The following is a 27844-nucleotide window of genomic DNA, read 5'->3' as shown; positions in this document are numbered from 1 at the left end:
GGGTCTTGGGTAGTTGGGTCCATGGTTGGGAGGCTGTTGGGTTTCCAAGATTCTTGGGATCATTGGGTTGGGTGTCTTGGGTAGTTGGGTCCATGGACTGGAGGGATTTGGGGTGTCCAAGATTCTTGGGATCGTTGGGTTGGGTGTCTTGGGTAGTTGGGTCCATGGATCAGATTGATTTGGGGTGTCCAAGGTTCTTGGGATCATTGGGTTGGGATCATTGGGATCATTGGGATCATTGGGTTGGGTGTCTTGGGTAGTTGGGTCCGTGGTTGGAGGCTGTTGGGTGTCAAAGGTTCTTGGGATCATTGGGTTGGGTGTCCTGGGTAGGTGGGATGATAGTAGTGGGTGATGGGACCCTTGGGTCCATGGATCGGAGGGATTTGGGGTGCCCGAGGTTCTTGGGAACATCAGGTTGGGTGTCTTGGGTAGTTGGGATAATGGTGGTAGGTGATGGGACACTTGGGTCCATGGTTGGGAGGCTGTTGGGTGCCCGAGGTTCTTGGGATCATTGGGTTGGGTGTCTTGGGTAGTTGGGTCCATGGATCGGAGGGATTTGGGGTGTCCAAGATTCCTGGGATCATCAGGTTGGGTGTCCTGGGTAACTGGGATGATGGTGGTGGGTGATGGGGGCACTCGGGTCCATGGTTGGGAAGCTGTTGGGTGGGATCATTGGGTTGGGCGTCTTGGGTAGTTGGGTCCATGGATTGGAGGGATTTGGGGTGTCCAAGATTCTTGGGATCATTGGGTTGGGATCATTGGGATCATTGGGATCATTGGGATCATTGGGTTGGGTGTCTTGGGTAGTTGGGTCCATGGTTGGGAGGGATTTGGGGTGTCCAAGGTTCTTGGGATCATTGGGTTGGGATCATTGGGATCATTGGGATCATTGGGTTGGGTGTCTTGGGTAGTTGGGTCCATGGATCGGAGGGATTTGGGGTGTCCAAGATTCTTGGGATCATCAGGTTGGGTGTCCTGGGCACTTGGGTCCATGGTTGGGAGGCTGTTGGGTGTCCAAGGTTCTTGGGATCATCGGGTTGGGTGTCTTGGGTAACTGGGATGATGATGTTGGGTGATGGGCGCACTTGGGTCCATGGTTGGGAAGCTGTTGAGTGGGATCATTGGGTTGGGGGTCTTGGGTAGTTGGGTCCATGGATTGGAGGGTTTTGGGGTGTCCAAGATTTTTGGGATCGTTGGGTTGGGTGTCTTGGGTAGGTGGGATGATGATGTTGGGTGATGGGACACTTGGGTCCATGGTTGGGAGGCTGTTGGGCTGTTGGGATCATTGGGTTGGGTGTCTTGGGTAGTTGGGTCCATGGATCAGATTGATTTGGGGTGTCCAAGATTCTTGGGATCTTCGGGTTGGGATCATTGGGATCATTGGGATCATTGGGTTGGGTGTCTTGGGTAGTTGGGTCCATGGATCGGAGGGATTTGGGGTGTTCAAGATTCTTGGGGTCATCAGGTTGGGTGTCTTGGGTAGTTGGGTCCATGGTTGGGAGGCTGTTGGGTGCCCGAGGTTCTTGAGATCATTGGGTTGGGTGTTTTGGGTAGTTGGGTCCATGGATTGGAGGGATTTGGGGTGCCCGAGGTTCTTGGGATCATTGGGTTGGGTGTCTTGGGTAGTTGGGATGATGATGTTGGGTGATGGGGGCACTTGGGTCCATGGACTGGAGGGATTTGGGGTGTCCAAGATTCTTGGGAAGATCAAAGGTGGGCGGCCCGGACGCCGGGGCCCGCGGCGTGGGGACCCCCGGGTGCCTGGGATTGGGTGTCCGAGGTCCTGGGATCATTGGATTGGGGGTCTTGGGTAGTTGGGTCCATGGATTGGAGGGATTTGGGGTGTCCAAGATTCTTGGGATCATTGGGTTGGGTGTCTTGGGTAGTTGGGTCCATGGACTGGAGGGATTTGGGGTGTCCAAGATTCTTGGGATCCTTGGGTTGGGATCATTGGGTTCATTGGGATCATTGGATTGGGGGTCTTGGGTAGTTGGGTCCATGGTTGGGAGGCTGTTGGGTGTCCAAGGTTCTTGGGATCGTTGGGTTGGGGGTCTTGGGTAACTGGGATGATGATGTTGGGTGATGGGACACTTGGGTCCATGGTTGGGAAGCTGTTGGGTGGGATCATTGGGTTGGGTGTCCTGGGTAGTTGGGTCCATTGATCAGAGGGATTTGGGGTGTCCAAGATTCTTGGGATCCTTGGGTTGGGATCATTGGGTTTATTGGGATCATTGGATTGGGGGTCTTGGGTAGTTGGGTCCATGGTTGGGAGGCTGTTGGGTTTCCAAGATTCTTGGGATCATTGGGTTGGGTGTCTTGGGTAGTTGGGTCCATGGACTGGAGGGATTTGGGGTGTCCAAGATTCTTGGGATCGTTGGGTTGGGTGTCTTGGGTAGTTGGGTCCATGGATCAGATTGATTTGGGGGGTCCAAGATTCTTGGGATCATTGGGTTGGGATCATTGGGATCATTGGGATCATTGGGTTGGGTGTCTTGGGTAGTTGGGTCCGTGGTTGGAGGCTGTTGGGTGTCAAAGGTTCTTGGGATCATTGGGTTGGGTGTCTTGGGTAGTTGGGATGATGGTAGTGGCCGATGGGGCACTTGGATTCATGGATCTGATTGATTTGGGGTGTTCAAGATTTTTGGGATCATTGGGTTGGGTGTCTTGGGTAGTTGGGTCCATGGTTGGGAGGCTGTTGGGTGTCCAAGGTTCTTGGGATCGTTGGGTTGGGGGTCTTGGGTAACTGGGATGATGATGTTGGGTGATGGGACACTTGGGTCCATGGTTGGGAAGCTGTTGGGTGGGATCATTGGGTTGGGTGTCCTGGGTAGTTGGGTCCATGGATTGGAGGGTTTTGGGGTGTCCAAGATTCTTGGGATCATTGGGTTGGGATCATTGGGATCATTGGGATCATTGGGATCATTGAGTTGGGTGTCTTGGGTAGTTGGGTCCATGGTTGGGAGGGATTTGGGGTGCCCGAGGTTCTTGGGATCATTGGGTTGGGATCATTGGGATCATTGGGATCATTGGGATCATTGGGTTGGGTGTCTTGGGTAGTTGGGTCCATGGTTGGGAGGGATTTGGGGTGTCCAAGATTCTTGGGGTCATTGGCTTGGGTGTCTTGGGTAATTGGGATGATGATATTGGGTGATGGGACACTTGGGTCCATGGTTGGGAAGCTGTTGGGTGGGATCATTGGGTTGGGTGTCCTGGGTAGTTGGGTCCATGGATTGGAGGGTTTTGGGGTGTCCAAGATTCTTGGGATCATTGGGTTGGGTGTCTTGGGTCCATGGACTGGAGGGATTTGGGGTGTTCAAGATTCTTGGGATCATCAGGTTGGGTGTCTTGGGTAGTTGGGTCCATGGATTGGAGGGATTTGGGGTACCCCAAATTCTTGGGATCGTTGGATTTGGGTGTCTTGGGCACCTGGTTTTCTGGCTTGGGGTTTTTGGGGGTGTCAGGGTGGTTTGGGAGGGACTTTTGGGGGGATTTGGGGGGCACTTTAAGGTTTTGGGGGAACTTTGGGGGTCTTTGGGGTTCTGGGTTTTTGGGGGAGTTTTGGGGGGTCCTTGGGGTTTCTGGGGTTCTTTGCGGTTTTGGGGGCGTCTTTGGGACTCTGGGTTTTTTGGGTGAATTTTGGGGGTCTTTGGGGTTTTGGGGGGTTCTTGGTAGTTTGGGGGGTTCTTTGGGGTTTTGGGGGGTTCTTGGTGGTTTTGGGGGGTCTTTGGGGTTTTGGGGGCACTTTGGTGGCATTTTGGGGTTTTGGGGGACTTTGGGGGGTCTTTGGGGTTCTATTTTTGGGGGGGGATTTTTGGGGGGTCCTTGGGGTTTTCGGGGGTTCTTTGCGGTTTTGGGGGGTCTTTGGGGCTCTGGGTTTTTGGGGGGAGCTTTGGGGGGTCCTTGGGATTTTCGGGGGTTCTTTGTGATTTGGGGGGTCTTTGGGGTTCTGTTTTTTGGGGGGGAGTTTTGGGGGGTCCTTGGGGTTTTTGGGGGTTCTTTGTGATTTGGGGGCTCTTTGGGGTTCTGTTTTTTGGGGGGGAGTTTTGGGGGGTCTTTGGGGTTTCCGGGGGTTCTTTGCGGTTTTGGGGGGTCTTTGGGGCTCTGGGTTTTTTGGGTGAATTTTGGGGGTCTTTGGGGTTTTGGGGGGTTCTTGGTGGTTTTGGGGGTTCTTTGGGGTTTTCGGAGGTTCTTGGTGGTTTTGGGGGGTCTTTGGGGTTTTGGGGGCACTTTGGGGGGCACTTTGGGGTTTTGGGAACTTTGGGGGTCTTTGGGGCTCTGGGTTTTTTGGGGGAGTTTTGGGGGATTTTGGGGGGTTTTGGGTTTTTTTTGGGGTTCTGGGTTTTTGGGGGAGTTTTGGGGGGTCCTCGGGGTTTCCGGGGGTCCTTGGCGGTTTCGGGGCGCGGATTTTGGGGCCAAACGGGCCGTTTTGGGCAGTTCTCAGCGTGGGCGAGGGCGGCTTCTGGGAGGGCCAGGCCAAGGGCCGGGTCGGCTGGTTCCCGTCCGAGTGCGTCGAGGAGGTGCCGGCCCGGACCCCCGAGGGCAAAACGGGTACGGGGACCCCCGGGGGACCCCAAAACCGGGGACACCCCCTGGGATCCCCCCCAGGAACCCCTCTGGGACCCCAAAACCGGAGACACCCCCTGGGACCCCCCGTGGGACCCCAAAACTGGAGACAACCCCTGGGGCCCCCCGTGGGACCCCCTCTGGGACCCCAAAACTGGAGACACCCCCTGGGACCCCCCCCGGGACCCCCATGGGACCCCCAAACGGGAGACACCCCCCCCGGGGGAGACACCCCCTGGGATTCCCCCGCCCCCCCCCGGGACCCCAAAACTGGAGACACCCCCCGGGACCCCCCCGGGACCCCCAGAACCGGAGACACCCCCTGGGATCCCCCCGGGACCCCCATGGGACCCCAAAACTGGAGACACCCCCTGGGAACCCCCCGGGACCCCAAAACCGGAGACAACCCCCCGGGATCCCCCCCAGGACCCCCCCCGGGACCCCAAAACCGGAGACACCCCCTGGGATCCCCCTGGGACCCCCAAACCAGAGACACCCCCCTGGGACTCCCCCGGGACCCCCCCGGGACCCCAAAGCTGGAGACACCCCGTGGGACCCCCCAGGACCCCAATGGGACCCCAAAACCAGAGACACCCCCCAGGACCCCCCGTGGGACCCCCCGTGGGACCCCAAAACTGGAGACACCCCCCCGGGACCCCCATGGGACCCCCAAAACCGGAGATAAGCCCTGGGATCCACCTGGGACCCCCAAAACCAGAGACACCCCCTGGGATCCCCCCTGGGACCTCAAAACCGGGGACACCCCCCTCGGGACCCCCCATGGGACCCCAAACCTGGAGACAACCCCCCCGGGACCCCCATGGGACCCCCGTGGGACCCCAAAACTGGAGACACCCCCTGGGACCTGCCCGGGACCCCCAAACTGGAGACACCCCCTGGGACCCCCCCTGGGACCCCCCCGGGACCCCAAAACCGGAGACACCCCCTGGGACCCACCCCGGGAACCCCAAACCGGAGATCGGGGTTTCTGGTCCCCCCATCCCCATTTTGGGGCATTTCTGGCCTCCCCAATATCCCCATTTTGGGGTTTTCTGGGCCCCCCAATCCCCATTTTGGGGGTTTCTGGGCCCCCCCCATCCCCTTTTTGGGGGTTTCTGGTACCCCCATTCCCATTCTGGGGATTTCTGGGCCCCCCAATCCCCACTTTGGAGGTTTCTGGGCCCCCCATTCCCATTCTGGGGGTTTCTGGGCCCCCCAGTCCCAATTTTGGGGGTTTCTGGGCCCCCTGATCCCCATTTTGGAGGTTTCTGGGTCCCCCAATCCCCATTTTGGGGGTTTCTGGGCCCCTCATCCCCATTTTGGGGGTTTCTGGGCTCCCCAATATCCCCTTTTGGGGGGTTTCTGGGTCCTCCCAATCCCCATTTTGGGGGGTTCTGCACCCCCCAATCCCCGTTTTGGAGGTTTATGGGCCCCCCCAACATCCCATTTGGGGGTTTCTCGGCCCCCCAATCCCCATTTTGGAGGTTTCTGGGCCCCCCGATCCCCATTTTGGAGGTTTCTGGGCCCCCCAATCGCTATTTTGGAGGTTTCTGACCTCTCCAATATCCCCATTTTGGGGTTTTCTGGGCCCCCCAATCCCCGTTTTGGAGGTTTCTGGGCCCCCCATTCCCATTTTGGGGGTTTCTGGGCCCCCCAATTCCCGTTTTGGAGGTTTCTGGGCCCCCCGATCCCCGTTTTGGGGGTTTCTGGGCCCCCCAATGTCCCGTTTTGGGGGTTTCCGGGCTCCCCAACGTCCCATTTTGGGGGCGCCCGCAGAGAGCCGCAGCGACCGGGCCAAGCGCCTCTTCCGTCACTACACGGTCGGTTCCTACGACAGCTTCGACGCGCCCAGGTGAGCCCCAAAACACCCCGAAACGCCCCAAAACACCCCAAAATACCCCCAAAACCACCCCCAAACCCCCCCGGACCCTCCTGATCCCCAAAACACCCCAAATCCCCCCCAAAACGCAGCCCAAAGAGCCCGAATCCACCCCAAAGTCTCCCCCATCCCAACTTTCCTCAAGCCCCAAACTCACCAAAAATCCCGAATCCGCCCCAAAAATCCACCCTGGAGACACCCAGGACCCCCCTGAGCCCTCCAAAAAGCCTCAAACTGCCCCAAATTCCCCCCAAATCCCCAAATCCTCCCCCAAAACTGCAACCCTCCAAATCCCTCCGATTTCCCCCAAAAGACCCCAAATCCCCCAAACTGCCTCCCAAATCCCCCCCAAACCTCCCCCAATTGCCCCAAGTCCCCCAAAACTGCCCCAAATCCCCCAAACTGCCCCAAACCTCCCCCCAAATTGCCCGAAATCTCTCCTATTTGCCCCAAACTGCCCCAAATCCCCCCCAAAATGCCCCAAAACCTCCCAGATCCTCCCCAAATCCCCCCAAACTGCCCCAAATCCCCCTAAATTGCCCCTAAATCTCCCAAACTGCCCTTAACCTCCCCCTAAACTGCCCCAAATCCCCTCAATTCACCCCAAACTGCCCCAAATTCCCCCAAATTGCCCCAAATCCTCCCAGATCCTCCCCAAATCCCCCAGACTGCCCCAAATTGCCCTAAATCCTCCCAAATCTCCCAAACTGCCCCAAACCTCCCCCCAAATTGCCCTAAATCTTCCCAATTCACCCCAAACTGCCCCAAATCCCCCAAACTGCCCCAAACCTCCCCCCAAATTGCCCTAAATCCCCCCAATTTGCCCGAAACTGCCCCAAATCTCCCCAAAGTGCCTCAAACCCTCCCAGATCCTCCCCAATTCGCCCCAAACTGCCCCAAATCCCCCAAACTGCCCCAAACTTCCCCCCAAATTGCCCCAAATCTCTCCAATTTGCCCCAAACTGCCCCAAATCCCCCTAAATTGCCCCTAAATCTCCCAAACTGCCCTAAACCTCCCCCTAAACTGCCCCAAATCCCCCCAAATTGCCCCAAATCCTCCCAGATCCTCCCCAAATCCCCCAGACTGCCCCAAATTGCCCTAAATCCTCCCAATTCACCCCAATCTGCCCCAAATCCCCCAAACTGCCCCAAACTTCCCCCCAAATTGCCCTAAATCCCTCCAATTCGCCCCAAACTGCCCCAAATCCCCCAAACTGCCCCAAACCTCCCCCCAAATTGCCCGAAATCCTCCCAATTCGCCCCAAATCCCCCTAAATTGTCCCAAATCCCCCCCAATTCGCCCCAAACCCTCCTGGATCCTCCCCCCAACCGCCCCCCCCATCGAAAATCTCCTCCAAGCCCCGCCCCCTTCCCCCCGCCCAACCAGCCCCCTTCCCCCTACTCGCCCCTCCCACCTCAAGCCCCGCCCCCTCCCCCACTCGCACCTCCCACCTCAAGCCCCGCCCCTTCTCCCTACTCGCCCCTCCCACCTCAAGCCCCGCCCCTTTCCCGCCCAACCAGCCCCTTCCTCTCTCCCCCCTCCCATCTGCCCCCTCACCTCAAGCCCCGCCCCTCACCTCAAGCCCCGCCCCTTTCCCGCCCAACCAGCCCCCTCCTCTCTCCCCCCTCCCATCTCCCCCCTCTCACCTCAGGCCCCGCCCCCACCTCAAGCCCCGCCCCTCACCTCAAGCCCCGCCCCCATTCCCCCCCCCCCCCCCCCGGGACCTGTCCCGTTTTTGGGCCCGTCCTTGAGCCGGTTGGGGGGGGCGGGGGGGGGGGGTTGGGCACGTGTCCCCCCCCCGCCCCATTGCGACCCACATTTGGGCGGCTGCGGTGGCTGCTGGGGGGCACCCATGGGTGCTGCGGGACCCCCCCCGGCGGCGCTATGGGGCCCGAGGAGCCGGGGTGAGTTGGGGGGCAATTATGTGGGGCTGGGGTTGGGGGGCAATTTTGTGGGGCTGGGGGGCAGTTGTGGGGCTGGGGGGCAGTTGTGGGGCTGAGGGGGTTATGGGGGTGTAGGGGGCAATTGATGGGGGTAATTGGGGGGCTGTGGGGGGGGCTATGGGGTAATTGGGGCATTGGGGGCTATGGGGAAGCTATGGGGCAGCTGGGTCCATGGGGGGCTATGGGGATCTATGGGGCAGCTGGGGGGGATATAGGGGGCAATGGGGCAGGTAGGGGCTATGGGGAGGCTATGGGGCAGCTGGGTCCATGGGGGCTATGGGGGGATGTGGGGCAGCTGGGGGGGATATAGGGGGCAATGGGGCAGGTAGGGGCTATGGGGGGGCTATGGGGCAGCTGGGTCCATGGGGGGCTATGGGGATCTATGGGGCAGCTGGGGGGGATATAGGGGGCAATGGGGCAGGTAGGGGCTATGGGGCAGCTATGGGGCAGCTGGGTCCATGGGGGGCTATGGGGATCTATGGGGCAGCTGGGGTGGGCGCTGGGGCAGCTGGGGGGATATAGGGGGCAATGGTGCAGGTAGGGACTATGGGGCAGCTGGGAGGCTATGGGGCAGATGGGGGCTATGGGGCAATTGGGCAGGTGGGGGCTATGGGGATCTATGGGGCAGCTGGGGAGACTATGGGGCAGCTGGAAGGCTGTAGGGGGCTATAGGGAGCAATGGGGCAAGTGGAGGCTATGGGGATCTATGGGGCAGCTGCAGGGCTATGGGGCAGCTGGCGGGCTATGGGTATCTATGGGGCAGTGAGGGGCTATGGGGGGGGCCATGGGGCAGGTAGGGGCTATAGGGGAATCTATGGGGCAAGTAGAGGCTATGGGGGGGCCATGGGGCAGGTAGGGGCTATAGGGGAATCTATGGGGCAAGTAGGGGCTATGGGGGGGCCATGGGGCAGATAGGGGCTATAGGGGAATCTATGGGGCAGTGAAGGGCTATGGGGGATGCATGGGGCAGATAGGGGCTATAGGGGAATCTATGGGGCAAGTAGGGGCTATGGGGGGGCCATGGGGCAAGTAGGGGCTATGGGGGATCTATGGGGCAGTGAGGGGCTATGGGGGGGGCCATGGGGCAGGTAGGGGCTATGGGGGTCCCCAGGCTGTTTCTTTTTGGGGGGCACTTGATTTTGGGGGGTCCCCGCGGTGCTTTTGGGGTCCTCAGGGTGACTTGGGGGTCTTGGTCTGATTTTGGGGTCCCCGCGATGCTTTTGAGGGCTCCTTGCTTTGGTTTGGGGGGGTCCCCCCCAATTTGGGGTCCTCGTGATGATTTCGGGGTCCCCGTGATGGTTTCGGGGTCCCCGTGGTGGCATCTCGGAGCCTCCGGGTAGTTTTGGGGGTCACTTGCCCATTTTGGGGGGTTCTCGGCCTCATTTGGGGGCTGTTTTGGGGCTCCCCTGGCAGATTTGGGGCCTCTCAGCCCAATTTTGGGGTCCCCGTGACGGGTTTGGGGGGGTCTCTGTGGGGCTCTGCGATGGTTTGGGGGATCCCCGGGCTGTTTTGGGGCTCTTGGCTCCGTTTTGGGGGCTCTCGGGCTGTTTTGGGGGTTCTTGGCTCCATTTTGGGGGCTCTTGGCTCCATTTTGGGGTTCCCGGGGGTCTTTGGGGAGCCCCGGGGCCAGTTTTGGGGCTCTCGGGCTGTTTTGGGGGGTCTTGGCTCCGTTTTGGGGGGTATTGACTCCATTTTGGGGGCGCTTGGCCCCGTTTTGGGGGTTCTTTGCTCCGTTTTGGGGGTTCTTGGCCCCATTTTGGGGGTTCTTGGCTCCGTTTTGGGGTTCCCGGGGGTCTTTGGGGAGCCCCGGGGCCGGTTTTGGGGGTTCTTGGCTCCGTTTTGGGGGCTCTTGGCCCCGTTTTGGGGGCTCTTGGCTCCATTTTGGGGGTATTGGCTCCATTTTGGGGGTTCTTGGCTCCATTTTGGGGGGCATTGGCTCCATTTTGGGGGTCTTTGGGGAGCCCCGGGGCCAGTTTTGGGGGCTCTTGGCTCCATTTTGGGGGCTCTTGGCTCCGTTTTGGGGGTTCTTTGCTCCATTTTGGGGGTTCTTGGCTCCGTTTTGGGGGCTCTTGGCTCCGTTTTGGGGTTCCCGGGGGTCTTTGGGGAGCCCCGGGGCCGGTTTTGGGGGGTCTCGGGCTGTTTTGGGGGGTCTCGGGGTGTTTTGGAGGCTCTTGGCTCCATTTTGGGGGTACTGGCTCCGTTTTGGGGGTTCTTGGCCCCATTTTGGGGGTTCTTGGCTCCGTTTTGGGGGGTCTTGGCTCCATTTTGGGGGCTCTTTGCTCCATTTTGGGGGTCTTTGGGGAGCCCCGGGGCCGGTTTTGGGGGGTCTCGGGCTGTTTTGGGGGTTCTTGGCCCCGTTTTGGGGGCTCTTACCTCCGTTTTGGGGGGCTCTTACCTCCATTTTGGGGGCTCTTACCTCCGTTTTGGGGGTTCTTGGCTCCGTTTTGGGGGGCTCTTGGCTCCGTTTTGGGGTTCCCGGGGGTCTTTGGGGAGCCCCGGGGCCGGTTTTGGGGGGTCTCGGGCCGTTTTGGGGGGTCTTGACTCCATTTTGGGGGTTCTTGGCTCCGTTTTGGGGGATCTTGGCTCCGTTTTGGGGGGCTCTTGGCTCCGTTTTGGGGTTCCCGGGGGTCTTTGGGGAACCCCGGGGCCGGTTTTGGGGGGTCTCGGGCTGTTTTGGGGGCTCTTGGCTCCGTTTTGGGGGTATTGGCTGCGTTTTGGGGGGTCTTGGCTCCGTTTTGGGGGGTCTCGGGCTGTTTTGGGGGTTCTTGGCTCCATTTGGGGGCTCTTGGCTCCGTTTTGGGGGTATTGGCTGCGTTTTGGGGGGTCTTGGCTCCATTTTGGGGGGTCTCGGGCTGTTTTGGGGGCTCTTGGCTCCATTTTGGGGGCTCTCGGCTCCGTTTTGGGGGGCTCTTGGCTCCGTTTTGGGGTTCCCGGGGGTTTTTGGGCCGGTTTCGGGGCCCCTCGTGATGAGTTTCGGGGTCTCCCGCGCCCCCTTAGGGCAGTTTTGGGGGGCGCTGGGGGCAGTCGGGGGGGTCCCCAGGGCGCTTTGGGGGTTCCGGGGTCCCCCTGCTCCATCACCGGCTCCTGCAGCCCCCGGGTGCACCCATGGGTGCAGATACAATCCCGGGAGCACCCATGGGTGCAGATGCAGCCCCAGGGCACCCATGGGTGCAGCTGCAGGTGCAGATGCTGCACAGGCACCAATGCAGCCCCCGGGGGCACCCATGGGTGCAGATGCAGCCCCGGAGCACCCATGGGTGCAGGTGCAACCCCGGGAGCACCCATGGGTGCAGATGCAGGTGCAGATGCTGCACGGGCACCAGTGCAACCCCGGGTGCACCCATGGGTGCAGGTGCAGCCGCGGGAGCACCCATGGGTGCAGGTGCAGATGCTGCATGGGCACCAATGCAGCCCCGGGGGCACCCATGGGTGCAGCTGCAGCCCCGGAGCACCCATGGGTGCAGCTGCAGGTGCAGATGCTGCATGGGCACCAGTGCAACCCCGGGGGCACCCATGGGTGCAGATACAATCCCGGGGGCACCCATGGGTGCAGATGCAGCCCCGGAGCACCCATGGGTGCAGATGCAGGTGCAGATGCTGCACGGGCACCAATGCAACCCCGGGTGCACCCATGGGTGCTGGTGCAGCCCCGGAGCACCCATGGGTGCAGGTGCAACCCCGGGGGCACCCATGGGTGCAGCTGCAGGTGCAGAGACTGCATGGGTGCCAGTGCAGCCCCGGGTGCACCCATGGGTGCAGATGCAGCCCCGGGGGCACCCATGGGTGCAGATGCAGGTGCAGATGCTGCATGGGCACCAGTGCAACCCCGGGGGCACCCATGGGTGCAGATGCAGCCCCGGGGGCACCCATGGGTGCAGATGCAGCCCCGGGAGCACCCATGGGTGCAGGTGCAACCCCGGGGGCACCCATGGGTGCAGATGCAGCCCCGGGTGCACCCATGGGTGCAGATGCAGGTGCAGATGCTGCACGGGCACCAATGCCGCCCCAGGGCACCCATGGGTGCAGATGCAGCCCCGGGAGCACCCATGGGTGCAGGTGCAGCCCCGGGGGCACCCATGGGTGCAGATGCAGGTGCAGATGCTGCATGGGCACCAGTGCAACCCCGGGGGCACCCATGGGTGCAGATGCAGCCCCGGGGGCACCCATGGGTGCCGGAGCCGGTACAGAACCGGGAGCCGGAACCGGTGCAGAACCGGGTGCTGGTGCCGGTGCCGCGTTGGGTCCCGGTGCTGGTGCCGGTGTCGGTGCCGCGTCGGTTGCAGGAGCCGGTACCGCTGCCAGGTTCGGTCCTGGAGCTGATGGGTCCCGGTGCCGGTCCCGGTGCCGTGTTGGGTTCCGGTGCCGCGTTGGGGCAGGAGCCGGTTCCGGTGCCGCGTTGGGTCCCGGTGCCGCTGCCGGTACCGGGTTGGGTCCCGGTGCCGCATTGGGTTCCGGTGCCGCTGCCGGTGCCGGGTTGGATCCCGGTGCCGCTGCCGGTACCGGGTTGGGTCCCGGTGCCGCATTGGGTTCCGGTGCCGCTGCCGGTGCCGGGTTGGATCCCGGTGCCGCGTTGGGTGCAGGAGCCGGTACCAGGTTGGGTCCCGGTGCCGCTACCGCTGCCGCGTTGGGTCCCGGTGCCGCTGCCGGTACCGGGTTGGGTTCCGGTGCCGCGTTGGGTCCCGGTGCCGCTGCCGGTACCGGGTTGGGTCCCGGTGCCGCGTTGGGTGCAGGAGCCCGTACCAGCGGAGCAGGCGCCGCGCGGTCCCTCCCGCCCTTCCCCGGTATCCCGGTACCGGCCGGTACCGCTGCCGGTACCGCTGCTGGTGCCGCTGCTGGCGCCGAAGGGGTCAGGGCGGCCCCGTGACGGAGCCGCCGCAGGTCCCGGTACCGAGGGGGTTAAGGCGGCTCCGCGGCGCTGCCGGTGCCGGTACCGGTACCGAGGGGGTTACGGTGTCTCCGTGACGTTGCCAGTGCCGATCCCGGTTCCGATCCCGGTGCCGAGGGGGTTACGGCGGCCCCGTGACGGAGCCGCTGCCGATACCGGTGCCGATCCCGGTACCGAGAGGGTTACGGCGGCCCCGTGACGGAGCCGATCCCGATCCCGGTTCCGATCCCGGTACCGAGGGGGTTACGGTGTCTCCGTGACGTTGCCGATCCCGATCCCGGTTCCGATCCCGGTACCGAGGGGGTTAAGGCGGCCCCGTGACGGAGTCGCCGCCGCTGCCGATCCCGTACCGAGAGGGTTACGGTGGCCTCGTAACGCTGCCGGTGCCGGTGCCGGTACCGGTACCGAGGGGGTTACGGCGGCCCCGTGACGGAGCCGATCCCGGTACCGGTCCCGATCCCGGTACCGAGGGGGTTACCGCTGGCGGTCCCGGTACCGAGAGGGTTACGGCGGCCCCGTGACGGATCCAATCCCGATCCCGGTACCGAGGGGGTTACCGCTGCCGATCCCGGTACCGAGAGGGTTACGGCGGCCCCAGTGCCGGTACCGAGGGGGTTACGGCGGCCCCGTGACGGAGCCGATCCCGATCCCGGTTCCGATCCCGGTACCGAGGGGGTTAAGGCGGCCCCGTGACGGAGTCGCCGCCGCTGCCGGTGCCGATCCCGGTACCGAGAGGGTTACGGTGGCTCCGTGACGCTGCCGGTGCCGGTACCGGTACCGAGGGGGTTACGGCAGCCCCGTGACGGAGCCGATCCCGGTACCGGTCCCGATCCCGGTACCGAGGGGGTTACCGCTGCCGATCCCGGTACCGAGAGGGTTACGGTGGCCCCGTGACGCTGCCGGTCCCGATCCCGGTACCGAGGGGGTTACGGCAGCCCCGTGACGGAGCCAATCCCGGTCCCGGTCCCGATCGCGGTACCGAGGGGGTTACCGCTGGCGGTCCCGGTACCGAGAGGGTTACGGCGGCCCCGTGACGGAGCCGATCCCGATCCTGGTGCCGATCCCGGTACCGAGGGGGTTACGGTGTCTCCGTGACGTTGCCGATCCCGATCCCGGTTCCGATCCCGGTTCCGATCCCGGTACCGAGGGGGTTAAGGCGGCCCCGTGACGGAGTCGCCGCCGCTGCCGGTGCCGATCCCGTACCGAGAGGGTTACGGTGGCCCCGTGACGCTGCCGGTGCCGGTACCGGTACCGAGGGGGTTACGGCGGCCCCAGTGCCGGTACCGAGGGGGTTAAGGCGGCCCCGTGACGGAGCCGATCCCGATCCTGGTGCCGATCCCGGTACCGAGGGGGTTACGGCGGCCCCGTGACGGAGCCGATCCCGATCCCGGTCCCGGTCCCGATCCCGGTACCGAGGGGGTTACGGTGTCTCCGTGACGTTGCCGATCCCGATCCCGGTTCCGATCCCGGTACCGAGGGGGTTACGGCGGCCCCAGTGCCGGTACCGAGGGGGTTACGGCGGCCCCGTGACGGAGCCGATCCCGATCCCGGTGCCGAGGGGGTTACGTCGGCCCCGCCCCGCCGCCGCTGCCGGTGCCGGTTCCGGTGCCGGTTCCGGTGCCGGTCCCGGTGCCGGTGCCGGTGCCGGGCGATGCGGCAGCGCGGGCGGCCATGGCCCGGCGGGGCCCCCCCCGCGCCGCCCCCGCGCCGCTCTCGTCCAGCTGGCCCGCGCTGGGGCCGCGGCGCCGCAGCGTGTGGTACATCTACAGGTAGGGGGGACAGCGGCGACAACGGGGGGACACCGGGGACAACGGGGGGACACCGGGGACAACGGGGGGACCGCGGGGACCGGGGACAGCGGCGACACCGCGGGGACACTGCGGCCACCAGCGCGGCCCCCCCCATCCGCCCCCCCGCCGGCCCCGCCGCGCTCCTGTCCCCGCTGCGGTGGCCCCTGGTGGCTCCCGCGCTCTGTTGTCCCCTGTTTTGGTGGCCCCTCTGTGCGTTGTCCCCAGCTCTGGTGGCTCTGGTGGCTCCCGGGCTCTGTTGTCCCCTGTTTTGGTGGCCCATCCTGGTGGCTCCTTCGTGCGTCCTCCCCCATCCTGGTGGCTCTGGTGGCTCCAGGGCTCTGTTGTCCCCAGCTCTGGTGGCTCCCGGACTCTCCTGTCCCCAGTTTTGGTGGCTCCTCTGTGCGTTGTCCCTCATCCTGGTGGCTCTGGTGGCTCCCGCGCTCTGTTGTCCCCAGTTTTGGTGGCTCCGGTGGCCCCTGGGCTCTGTTGTCCCCAGTTTTGGTGGCCCCTGGTGGCTCTGGCGCTTTCCTGTCCCCAGTTTTGGTGGCCCCTCTATGCGTTGTCCCCCTTCCTGGTGGCTCCCGCGCTCTGTTGTCCCCTGTTTTGGTGGCCCATCCTGGTGGCTCTGGCGGCTCCCGGGCTCTGTTGTCCCCAGTTTTGGTGGCCCCTGGTGGCTCTGGCGCTCTCCTGTCCCCAGTTTTGGTGGCTCCTCCGCGCGTCCTCCCCCTTCCTGGTGGCTCTGGTGGCTCCCGGGCTCTGTTGTCCCCAGTTTTGGTTGCTCTGGTGGCTCCGGCGCTTTCCTGTCCCCAGTTTTGGTGGCCCCTCTGTGCGTTGTCCCCCATCCTGGTGGCTCTGGTGACTCTTGGGCTCTGTTGTCCCCAGTTTTGGTGGCCCCTCCGTGTGTCCTCCCCCTTCGTGGTGGCTCCTGGGCTCTGTTGTCCCCAGCTCTGGTGGCTCTGGTGGCTCCGCCGCGCTCCTGTCCCCGCTGCGGTGGCCCCTGGTGGCTCCCGGGCTCTGTTGTCCCCTGTTTTGGTGGCCCCTGGTGGCTCTGGCGCTTTCCTGTCCCCAGTTTTGGTGGCCCCTCTATGCGTTGTCCCCCTTCCTGGTGGCTCCCGGGCTCTGTTGTCCCCAGTTTTGGTGGCTCTGGTGGCTCCGGCGCTTTCCTGTCCCCGGTTCCAGTGGCTCCTCCGTGCGTCCTCTCCCCTCCTGGTGGCTCTGGTGGCTCCCGGGCTCTGTTGTCCCCTGTTTTGGTGGCCCGTCCTGGTGGCTCTGGTGGCTCCTTCGTGCGTCCTCCTCCATCCTGGTGGCTCCCGGGCTCTGTTGTCCCCATCCTGGTGGCTCTGATGGCTCCTGGGCTCTGTTGTCCCCTGTTTTGGTGGCCCTGGTGGCTCCTGGGCTCTGTTGTCCCCTGTTTTGGTGGCCCATCCTGGTGGCTCTGGTGGCTCCTGGGCTCTGTTGTCCCCTGTTTTGGTGGCCCCTGGTGGCTCTGGCGCTTTCCTGTCCCCAGTTTTGGTGGCCCCTCTATGCGTTTTCCCCCTTCCTGGTGGCTCCCGGGCTCTGTTGTCCCCTGTTTTGGTGGCTCTGGTGGCTCCGGTGCTTTCCTGTCCCCGGTTCCAGTGGCTCCTCCGTGAGTCCTCCCCCTTCCTGGTGGCTCTGGTGGCTCCCGGACTCTCCTGTCCCCAGTTTTGGTGGCCCCTCTGTGCGTTGTCCCCAGCTCTGGTGGCTCTGGTGACTCTTGGGCTCTGTTGTCCCCTGTTTTGGTGGCCCCTCTGCGCGTTGTCCCCCCTCCTGGTGGCTCTGGTGGCTCCTTCGTGCGTCCTCCTCCATCCTGGTGGCTCCCGGGCTCTGTTGTCCCCAGCTCTGGTGGCTCCCGGACTCTCCCGTCCCCTGTTTTGGTGGCCCCTCTGTGCGTTGTCCCCAGCTCTGGTGGCTCTGGTGGCTCCCGGGCTCTGTTGTCCCCATCCTGGTGGCTCTGGTGGCTCCTGGGCTCTGTTGTCCCCTGTTTTGGTGGCCCATCCTGGTGGCTCTGGTGGCTCCTGGGCTCTGTTGTCCCCTGTTTTGGTGGCCCCTGGTGGCTCTGGCGCTTTCCTGTCCCCAGTTTTGGTGGCCCCTCTATGCGTTGTCCCCCTTCCTGGTGGCTCCCGGGCTCTGTTGTCCCCAGTTTTGGTGGCTCTGGTGGCTCCGGTGCTTTCCTGTCCCCGGTTCCAGTGGCTCCTCCGTGCGTCCTCCCCCTTCCTGGTGGCTCTGGTGACTCTTGGGCTCTGTTGTCCCCTGTTTTGGTGGCCCCTCTGCGCATTGTCCCCCCTCCTGGTGGCTCTGGTGGCTCCTTCGTGCGTCCTCCTCCATCCTGGTGGCTCCGGGGCTCTGTTGTCCCCAGCTCTGGTGGCTCCCGGACTCTCCTGTCCCCAGTTTTGGTGGCTCCTCTGTGCGTTGTCCCCCTTTCCTGGTGGCTCTGGTGGCTCCCAGGCTCTGTTGTCCCCTGTTTTGGTGGCCCCTGGTGGCTCCCGGGCTCTGTTGTCCCCTGTTTTGGTGGCCCATCCTGGTGGCTCTGGTGGCTCCCGGGCTCTGTTGTCCCCAGTTTTGGTGGCTCCCGGACTCTCCTGTCCCCGCTCCGGTGGCCCCTCCGTGTGTCCTCCCCCTTCGTGGTGGCTCCTGGGCTCTGTTGTCCCCTGTTTTGGTGGCCCCTGGTGGCTCTGGCGCTCTCCTGTCCCCAGTTCTGGTGGCCCCTCCACGCGTCCTCCCCCATCCTGGTGGCTCCCGGGCTCTGTTGTCCCCAGCTCTGGTGGCTCTGGTGGCTCCGCCGCGCTCCTGTCCCCGCTGCGGTGGCCCCTGGTGGCTCCCGGGCTCTGTTGTCCCCAGTTTTGGTGGCCCCTGGTGGCTCTGGCGCTCTCCTGTCCCCAGTTTTGGTGGCCCCTCCATGTGTCCTCCCCTCTCCTGGTGGCTCTGGTGGCTCCTGGGCTCTGTTGTCCCCAGTTTTGGTGGCCTCTCCACACGTCCTCCCCCATCCTGGTGGCTCCGGCGCTTTCCTGTCCCCAGTTTTGGTGGCCCCTCCATGCGTCCTCTCCCCTCCTGGTGGCTCTGGTGACTCTTGGGCTCTGGTGTCCCCAGTTTTGGTGGCCCCTTCATCCTGGCTCCAATGTCCCCCCCCTCCTGGCAGCTCCTTAGCTCTGTTGTCCCCAGTTTTGGTGTCCCCGTGTCCCCTGCTCCGGTGTCCCCCCCTCCTGGCAGCTCCAGCGTCTCCTCGGCTGTGATGTCCCCAACGATGTCCCCAACTCTGGCATCGCCCCAGCTCTGCTGTCCCCTGGTTTTGGTGTCCCCAGGGCTGCCTTTGGTGTCCCCATCGTGGTCCCTGGTGCCATCCCGTTTTGGTCCTTGCACAGCGCGTGTCCCTGTCCCCACGGTGTCCCTGTCCCCAACTTTGTCCCCATGGAGGTCCCAAGCCTGTCCCCAACGTTGTCCCCCTCTCTTTCTCCATGAGCTCCTCAACCTTGTCCCCATGGAAGCCCTCAACCCTGTCCCCGTCCTGTCCCCAACCCTGTCCCCAACGTTGTCCCCATTCCTTTCTCCATGAGCTCCTCAACCTTGTCCCCATGGAAGCCTTCAACCCTGTCCCCGTCCTGTCCCCAACCCTGTCCCCAACGTTGTCCCCATCCCTTTCTCCATGAGCTCCTCAACCTTGTCCCCATGGAAGCCCTCAACCCTGTCCCCATCCTGTCCCCAACCTGTCCCCAACGTTGTCCCCATCCCTTTCTCCATGAGCTCCTCAACCTTGTCCCCATGGAAGCCCCCAACCTTGTCCCCAACCTGTCCCCAACCCTGTCCCCATCCCTTTCTCCATGAGCTCCTCAACCTTGTCCCCATGGAAGCCTTCAACCCTGTCCCCATCCTGTCCCCATCCTGTCGCCAACCTTCTCCCCATGGAGGTCCCCTCCCTGTCCCCTTCCCTTGTCCCCATGGGGCTCCCAGCTGTGGCCTCCACCACGTCCCTGTCCCCAATCCCATCCTGTCCCCATGGGGGGGTCCCTGTTGTCACCCTCATCCTGGTCCCTGTCCCCTGCGCCAGGTCCCTCCATGGGGACACGTGTGACCTGAGCCCATGGGGACAGCAGAAGACCCCGAGTCCCCTCTGTGCCTCCGAGCTCATGTGTCCCCACGTGTCCCCACATGTCCCCATGTGTCCCCATGTGTCCCCACAGCGACTACATCATTAAGGAGAAGACCGTCCTGCTGCAGAAGAAGGACAACGAGGGCTTCGGCTTCGTCCTTCGCGGGGCCAAGGGTGAGCGGAGGGGACCCCGGGTGGCCCTGGTGGCTCTTGGTGGCCCTGGATGGTCCCCAGGTGGCCCTGGAGGCTCTTGGTGGCTCCTGGAGCCTCTTGGTGGCCGTGGTGGCTCTTGGTGGCCCTGGATGGTCCCCAGGTGGCTCCTGGAGGCTCTTGGTGGCCCTGGATGGTCCCCAGGTGGCCCTGGTGGCTCTTGGTGGCTCCTGGAGACTCTTGGTTGCCCTGGTGGCTCTTGGTGGCCCTGGATGGTCCCCAGGTGGCTCTTGGTGGCTCCTGGAGGCTCTTGGTTGCCCTGGTGGCTCTTGGTGGCCCTGGATGGTCCCCAGGTGGCTCCTGGTGGCTCTTGGTGGCTCCTGGAGCCTCTTGGTGGCCCTGGTGGCTCTTGGTGGTCCTGGATGGTCCCCAGGTGGCCCTGGTGGCTCTTGGTGCCTCCTGGAGGCTCTTGGTGGCCCTGGTGGCTCTTGGTGGCCCTGGATGGTCCCCAGGTGGCCCTGGTGGCTCCTGGAGGCTCTTGGTTGCCCTGGTGGCTCTTGGTGGCCCTGGTGGCTCTTTTGGAGGGTCTTAAGGGGCCCTGGGAGGTCTCTGGGGGTCCTGGAGGGGCTTTGGGGTCTCTTGGGGACACCCAGGGTGGCCTTGGGGACATCTCGCTGCCCCGGGGGGGTCTCTGGGGGGTCCTGCCCTGTCCCTGGGGTCCTCTGGGGGGGATTTGGGGGGTCCTGAGGGTCTCTGGGGAGTTTTTTGGGGGGTCCTGGGAATCTTGGGGGGTCTTGGGGGATTCCTGGGACTTTTGGGGGGTTCCTGTGGATCCCAGGGGGGTTCCTGGGAGTCTTGGGGGGTTCCCATGGATCTCAGAGGGTTCCTATGGATCTTGGAGGATTCCTGGGAGTCTTGGGGGGTTCCAAGGGCCCTTAGGGAGTTCCTGGGAGTCTTGGAGGGGTCTCGGGGGGTTCCTGAGCCCCTCAGGGGGTTCCTGTGGATCTCAGAGGATTCCTATGGATCTGGGGGGGTCTCGGGGGGTTCCTATGGATCTCGGGGAGTTCCTGGGAATCCCGGGGGGTTCCTATGGATCTCAGAGGGTTCCTATGGATCTCAGAGGGTTTCGGGGGGTTCCTGTGGATCTCAAAGGATTCCTATGGATCTCGGGGGGGGGGGGGTCTCTGGTGGTTCCTATGGATCTCAGAGAGTTCCTATGGATCCTGGGGGGTTCCTGGGAGTCTTGGGAGGGTTCCTGGGGCTCTCGGGGAGTTCCCATGGACCTTGGGGGATCTCGAAGAGTTCCTATGGATCCCAGGGGAGTCTCAGGGGGTTCCTGGGGCCCTGGGGGCTTCCTGGAGGTCTTGGGGTTGTCTCGGGGAGTTCCTGGGGCTCTTGGGGGGTTCCCATGGATGTTGGCTGGTTCCTATGGATCTCAGGGGGTTTCCTATGGATCTGGGGGGATCTTGGGGGGCTTCAGGGAGTCTCGGGGGGTTCCTGGGTTCCTTGGGGGGTTCCTGAGGATCTTGGGGGTTATCGGGGGGTTCCCATGGGTCTTGGAGGGTTCCTATGGATCTCAGAGGGTTTTGGGGGTTTCCTATGGATCTGGGGGGCTTTCGGGGGTTCCTGGGGCTCTTGGGGGTTATCGGGGGGTTCCCATGGATCTTGGCTGGTTCCTATGGATCTCAGAGGGTTTTGGGGAGTTCCTATGGATCTGGGGGGCTCTCGGGGGGTTCCTGGGGCTCTGGGGGGGTTCCTGGGTTCCTTGGGGGGTTCCTGAGGGTCTTGGGGGGGTTCTCGGGGGGTTCCTGGGGCTCTCGGGGGGTTCCATGGATCTTGGCTGGTTCCTATGGATCTCAGAGGGTTTTGGGGCATTCCTATGGATCTGGGGGGCTCTCCGGGAGGTTCCTGGGGCTCTTGGGGGGTTCCTGGGTTCCTTGGGGGGTTCCTGAGGGTCTTGGAGGGGTTCTCGGGGGGTTCCTGGGGCTCTCGGGGGGTTCCCATGGATCTTGGCTGGTTCCTATGGATCTCAGAGGGTTTTGGGGAGTTCCTATGGATCTGGGGGGAGTCTTGGGGGGTTCCTGGGGCTCTGGGGGGGTTCCCATGGGTCTTGGCTGGTTCGTATGGATCTCAGGGGGTTCCTATGGATCTGGGGGGCTCTTGGGGGGTTCCTGGGACTCTGGGGGGTCTTCCCATGGATCTTAGAGGGTTCCTATGGATCGCAGAGGGGTTTGGAGAGTTCTTGTGGATCTGGGGTGGATCTCGGGGGGATCCTGGGTTCCTTGGGGGATTCCTGAGGGTCTTGGGGGTTATCGGGGGGTTCCCATGGATCTTGGAGGGTTCCTATGGATCTCAGAGGGTTTGGGGGAGTTCCTATGGATCTGGGGGCTCTTGGGGGGTTCCTGGGGCTCTTGGGGGGTTCCTGGGTTCCTTGGGGGGTTCCTGAGGGTCTTGGGGGGGTTTTCGGGGGGTTCCTGGGGCTCTTGGGGGGTTCCCATGGATGTTGGCTGGTTCCTATGGATCTCAGAGGGTTTTGGGGGTTCCCTATGGATCTGGGGGGCTCTTGGGGGGTTCCTGGGGCTCTGGGGGGGTTCCCATGGGTCTTGGCTGGTTCCTATGGATCTCAGGGGGTTCCTATGGATCTGGGGGGCTCTTGGGGGGTTCCTGGGACTCTGGGGGGGCTTCCCATGGATCTTGGAGGGTTCCTATGGATCTCAGAGGGTTTTGGGGCGTTCCTATGGATCTGGGGGGCTCTCGGGGGGTTCCTGGGGCTCTTGGGGGAGTCTCGGGGGGTTCCTGGGGCTCTCGGGGGGTTCCCATGGATCTTGGCTGGTTCCTATGGATCTCAGAGGGTTTGGGGTAGTTCCTATGGATCTGGGGGGCTCCCGGGGGGTTCCCGGGTGCCGGCGGGGGGTGACGGGCCGCCCCCCCACAGCGCAGACCCCCATCGAGGAGTTCACGCCGACGCCGGCGTTCCCGGCGCTCCAGTACCTGGAGTCGGTGGACGAGGGCGGCGTCGCCTGGCGGGCCGGGCTGCGCATGGGGGACTTCCTCATCGAGGTGACACGCGGGGACACGCGGGGACACGCGGGGGGGCTCCTCGGCGTGCATGCGCACACATGTGCATGCATGCACAAATATACTCCTGCATGCATGCATCTCTGCATGCATGCACACACATGCACCTGCATGCACAAACGTACTCCTGCATGCACACATCTCTGCATGCATGCACACAAATGCACATGCCTCTGCATGCATGCACAAACGTGCGCCTGCATGCACCCATCTCTGCATGCATGCACATGCACACATCTCTGCATGCATGCACACACGTGCACACATCTCCACATGCATGCACACAAATGCACATGCCTCTGCATGCATGCACAAACATGCGCCTGCATGCACCCATCTCTGCATGCATGCACATGCACATGCCTCTACATGCATGCACAAATGTACTCCTGCATGCACACACCTCTACATGCATGCACATGCACACACCTCTACATGCATGCACACATCTCTACATGCATGCACAAATGCACTCCTGCATGCACACGTCTCTGCATGCATGCACATGCACACGCCTCTACATGCATGCACACGCCTCTACATGCATGCACAAATGTACTCCTGCATGCACACGTCTCTGCATGCATGCACACACCTCTACATGCGTGCACATGCATGCACATGCCTCTGCATGCACACAGAAACGTGCGCCTGCATGCACACATCTCTGCATGCATGCACACCCATGCACACGTCTCCACATGCATGCACACAAATGCACATGCCTCTGCATGCATGCACAAACGTGCGCCTGCATGCATCCATCTCTGCATGCATGCACATGCACACGCCTCTACATGCATGCACACGCCTCTACATGCATGCACAAATGTACTCCTGCATGCACACGTCTCTGCATGCATGCACACACCTCTACATGCGTGCACATGCACATGCATGCACATGCCTCTGCATGCACACAGAAACGTGCGCCTGCATGCACACATCTCTGCATGCATGCACACCCATGCACACGTCTCCACATGCATGCACACAAATGCACATGCCTCTGCATGCATGCACAAACGTGCGCCTGCATGCATCCATCTCTGCATGCATGCACATGCACACGCCTCTACATGCATGCACATGCACATGCCTCTACATGCATGCACAAATGTACTCCTGCATGCACACTTCTCTGCATGCATGCACATGCACACGCCTCTACATGCATGAACACATCTCTGCATGCATGCACAAATGTACTCCTGCATGCACACTTCTCTGCATGCATGCACATGCACACACCTCTACATGCATACACACGCCTCTACATGCATGCACAAACGTACTCCTGCATGCACACGTCTCTACATGCATGCACACACCTCTACATGCATGCACATATGCACATGCCTCTGCATGCATGCACAAACATGTGCCTGCATGCACACATCTCTGCATGCACGCACACACACGCACGTGTGTCTACATGCATGCACATGCCTCTGCATGCATGCACAAATGTGCACCGGCGTGCACACATCTCTGCATGCATGCACAAACATGCTCCTGCGTGCACACATCTCTGCATGCATGCACACACATGCCTCTGCATGCATGCACAAACATACTCCTGCATGCACACATCTCTGCATGCATGCACACACATGCACACATCTCTAATTGCATGCACACATCTATACATGCATGCACACACATGCACATGCCTCAACATGCATGGACACATGCACATGGCTCTGCATGCGTGCATGCATGTGTGCCTGTATGCACACATCTCTGCATGAATGTACATGCCTCTGCATGCATGCACACACATGCCTCTACATGCATGCACTCCCCTCCTCATGCATGCACACGCCTCCACATGCATGCACACGCCTCCACATGCATGCACATGCCTCCACATGCATGCACATGCCTCTGCATGCTTGCACACACGTGTGCCTGCATGCACACATCTTTGCATGCATGCACACATGCCTCTGCATGCACACACGTGTGCCTGCATGCACACATCTGTGCTTGCACATGTCTCTACATGCGTGCACACATATGCACACGCCTCCACATGCCTCTGCATGCATGCACAAATGTACTCCTGCATGCACACCTCTCTACATGCGTGTTCAAGGCATGCCACACGTGTGTGCAAGGAGTGTCACACGTGTGTGCAAGGAGTGTCACACGTGTGTGCAAGGCGTGTCACACGCGTGTGCAAGGCGTGTCACGCGTGTGCAAGGCATGCCACACATGTGTGCAAGGCATGTCCAAGCCGTGTCACACGCGTGTCACACGGCGGGCTCCGGTGGTGGTGGGGATGATGGGACGCGGCCGGGGGTGACACGCGGGTGACACGCGAGTGACGCGGGTGACACGTAGGTGACGCGGGTGACACGGGGGTGACACAGGGGTGACACGGGGGTGACGCGGGTGACACATGGGTGACACACAGGTGACACGGGTGACACACGGCTGACGTGGGTGACACGGGGGTGACACGGGGGTGACACTCGGGTGACGCGGGTGACATGCGGGTGACACGGGCGTGACATGCAGGTGTCACACGGGTGAAACGTGGGTGACACACGGGTGACGCGGGTGACACGTGGGTGACATGCAGGTGACACGGGTGACGCAGGTGACATGCGGGTGACACTGGGGTGACATGCGGGTGACACACAGGTGACACGCGGGTGACACGTGGGTGACAAACGAGTGACATGGGTGATACATGGGTGACACATGGGTGACATAGCGGTGACACGCGGGTGTCACGCGGGTGACGGGGTGACACGCGGGTTACACGCCGGTGACACGCGGATGACACGCGGGTGACATGGGTGACACACGGGTGACATGGGTGACACACGGGTGACACGGGTGACACGTGGGTGACATGCGGGTGACATGGGTGACACGTGGGTGACACTCGGGTGACGCGGGTGACACACGGGTGACACACGGGTGAGACGTGGGTGACAAACGCGTGACACGGGTGTCACCCGCGTGTGCAGGTGAACGGGCAGAACGTGGTCAAGGTCGGGCACCGCCAGGTCGTCAACATGATCCGCCAGGGCGGCAACAGCCTCGTCGTCAAGGTCGTCATGGTGACGCGACACCCCGAGGCCCCCGAGGGTCCCCGTCGCCGCGGTAACGCCCGGACGCCTGGGCCCCCGGGGGGATTGGGGGGGGTCCCTGGATTCCTGGGCCCTCTGGGGAGTTTAGGGGGGTCCCCCTGGATTCCTGGGCCCCTTGGGGAGGTTTGGGGGTCCCCCCGGACGCCTGGGCCCACTGGGAGGGTTGGGGGGGTCCCTGGATTCCTGGGCCCCCTGGGGAGTTTAGGGGGGTCCCCCTGGATTCCTGGGCCCCCTGGGGAGGTTTGGGGGTCCCCCTGGACGCCTGGGCCCCCCAAGGGGGTTTAGAGGGGTCCCCCGGACGCCTGGGCCCCCGGGGGGATTGGGGGGGGTCCCCGGGTTCCTGGGCCCCCTGGGAGGTTTGAGGGGAGTCCCCACATTCCTGGACCCCCTGGGAAGGTTTGGGGGTCTCCCCGGACGCCTGGGCCCCCCAAGGGGGTTTAGGGGGGTCCCCGGATGCCTGGATCCCCTGGAGGGGTTGGGGGGGGGTCCCTGGGCCCCCTGGGGAGGTTTGGGGGTCTCCCCGGACGCCTGGGCCCCCCAAGGGGATTTAGGGGGGTCCCCGGACGCCTGAGTCCCCTGGAGGGGTTGGGGGGTGCTCCCTGGGCTCCCTGGGAGGGTTGGGGGGGGCCCGGACGCCTGGGCCCCCCAAGGGGGTTTAGGGGGGTCCCCGGACGCCTGGGCCCCCGGGGGGATTGGGGGGGGGTCCCTGGGCCCCCTGGGGAGGTTTGGGGGTCTCCCCGGACGCCTGGGCCCCCCAAGTTGGTTTAGGGGGGTCCCCGGACGCCTGGGCCCCCCAAGGGGCTTTAAGGGGTTCCCCAGATTTCCGGACCCCCTGGGGAGTTTAGGGGGGTCCCCGGACGTCTGGGCCCCTGGTGACTGGGAAAGGGGGGGGTCCCCCCGGACGCCTGGGCCCCCCAAGGGGCTTTAAGGGGGTCCCCCCGGATTCCTGGACCCCCTGGGGAGTTTAGGGGGGTCCCCCCGGATGCCTGGGCCCCCAAGGGGGTTTAGGGGGGGGTCCCGGATGCCTGGGCCCCTGGTGGCTGGGAAAGGGGGGTCCCCCCGGACGCCTGGGCCCCCCAAGGGGCTTTAAGGGGGTCCCCAGATTTCTGGACCCCCTGGGGAGTTTAGGGGGGTCCCTGGACGCCTGGGCCCCTGGTGGCTGGGAAAGGGGGGGTCCCCCCGGACGCCTGGGCCCCCCAAGGGGCTTTAAGGGGGTCCCCGGATTCCTGGACCCCCTGGGGAGGTTTGGGGGTCCCCCCGGACGCCTGGGCCCCCAAGGGGTTTTAAGGGGGTCCCCAGATTTCTGGACCCCCTGGGGAGTTTAGGGGGGTCCCTGGACGCCTGGGCCCCTGGTGGCTGGGAAAGGGGGGGGTCCCCCCGGACGCCTGGGCCCCCCAAGGGGCTTTAAGGGGGTCCCCCCGGATTCCTGGACCCCCTGGGGAGTTTAGGGGGGTCCCCCCGGATGCCTGGGCCCCCCAAGGGGGTTTAGGGGGGGGTCCCGGATGCCTGGGCCCCTGGTGGCTGGGAAAGGGGGGTCCCCCCGGACGCCTGGGCCCCCCAAGGGGCTTTAAGGGGGTCCCCAGATTTCTGGACCCCCTGGGGAGTTTAGGGGGGTCCCTGGACGCCTGGGCCCCTGGTGGCTGGGAAAGGGGGGGTCCCCCCGGACGCCTGGGCCCCCCAAGGGGCTTTAAGGGGGTCCCCAGATTCCTGGACCCCTGGGGAGGTTTGGGGGGCTCCCCCCGGACGCTTGGGCCCCCAAGGGGTTTTAAGGGGGTCCCCAGATTTCCGGACCCCCAAGGGGGTTTAGGGGGGTCCCCGGACACCTGGGCCCTCCAAGGGGCTTTAAGGGGGTCCCTGGATTCCTGGACCCCCTGGGGAGGTTTGGGGGTCTCCCTGGACGCCTGGGCCCCCCAAGGGGCTTTAAGGGGATCCCCCCCGGATTCCTGGACCCCATGGAGAGTTTAGGGGGTCCCCCCGGACGCCTGGGCCCCCCTAACCCTGACCCCCCCCCCCCAGCCGCCCCCCAGCAGCCCAAGCGCCTCCCGGCCCCGGCCATTTCCCTGCGTTCCAAGTCGATGACGTCAGAGCTGGAGGAGATGGGTGGGTGCCCGGACGCCTGGGCCCCTCCGGGGTCCCCTGAGAGTTTTGGGGGGCTCAGAGGGATTTGGGGGGGCTCAGAGGGGTTTGGAGGGGTCCTTTGGGGGGGGCACCCATGGGTGTTTTGGGGTCTCCCTGGGATTTGGGGGGGGTTTGGGAGGGGTTGGTTCATATGGGGGTTTTTTGGGGGGTCTCGGCTGCTCCTTGGGTCCCCAAGGAGGTTTTGGGGGTCCCTGGGGGGGTTGGAAA

The 27844-nt window shown here is 63.3% G+C and overlaps 1 protein-coding gene across 1 annotated transcript in view; it reads left to right on the top strand.

Annotated features, from left to right (window-relative positions):
- LOC148592526 (SH3 and multiple ankyrin repeat domains protein 1-like) overlaps positions 1-27598 on the top strand; it is a gene marked incomplete at its 3' end in the record, with an annotated part of 54124 nt that extends 26526 nt beyond the window's left edge. Inside the window, exons 12-17 of the mRNA XM_088534569.1 lie at positions 4435-4548; positions 6340-6415; positions 19258-19340; positions 22252-22376; positions 25376-25511; positions 27515-27598. Of these exons, the coding sequence (XP_088390695.1) occupies positions 4435-4548; positions 6340-6415; positions 19258-19340; positions 22252-22376; positions 25376-25511; positions 27515-27598 (618 nt within the window). The remainder of the gene's footprint in view (positions 1-4434; positions 4549-6339; positions 6416-19257; positions 19341-22251; positions 22377-25375; positions 25512-27514) is intronic.
- Between the last annotated feature and the right edge of the window lie 246 nt (positions 27599-27844).

This window comes from Tinamus guttatus, unplaced genomic scaffold (assembly GCF_059628265.1).
Source record: "Tinamus guttatus ecotype Peru unplaced genomic scaffold, ASM5962826v1 Tinamus_guttatus_pri_ptg000568l, whole genome shotgun sequence".
In the NCBI taxonomy this organism is placed as follows: domain Eukaryota; kingdom Metazoa; phylum Chordata; class Aves; order Tinamiformes; family Tinamidae; genus Tinamus; species Tinamus guttatus.
The sequence above is the reverse complement of the archived record's forward strand: the minus strand, read 5'-3'. Positions and strand labels throughout refer to the sequence as shown.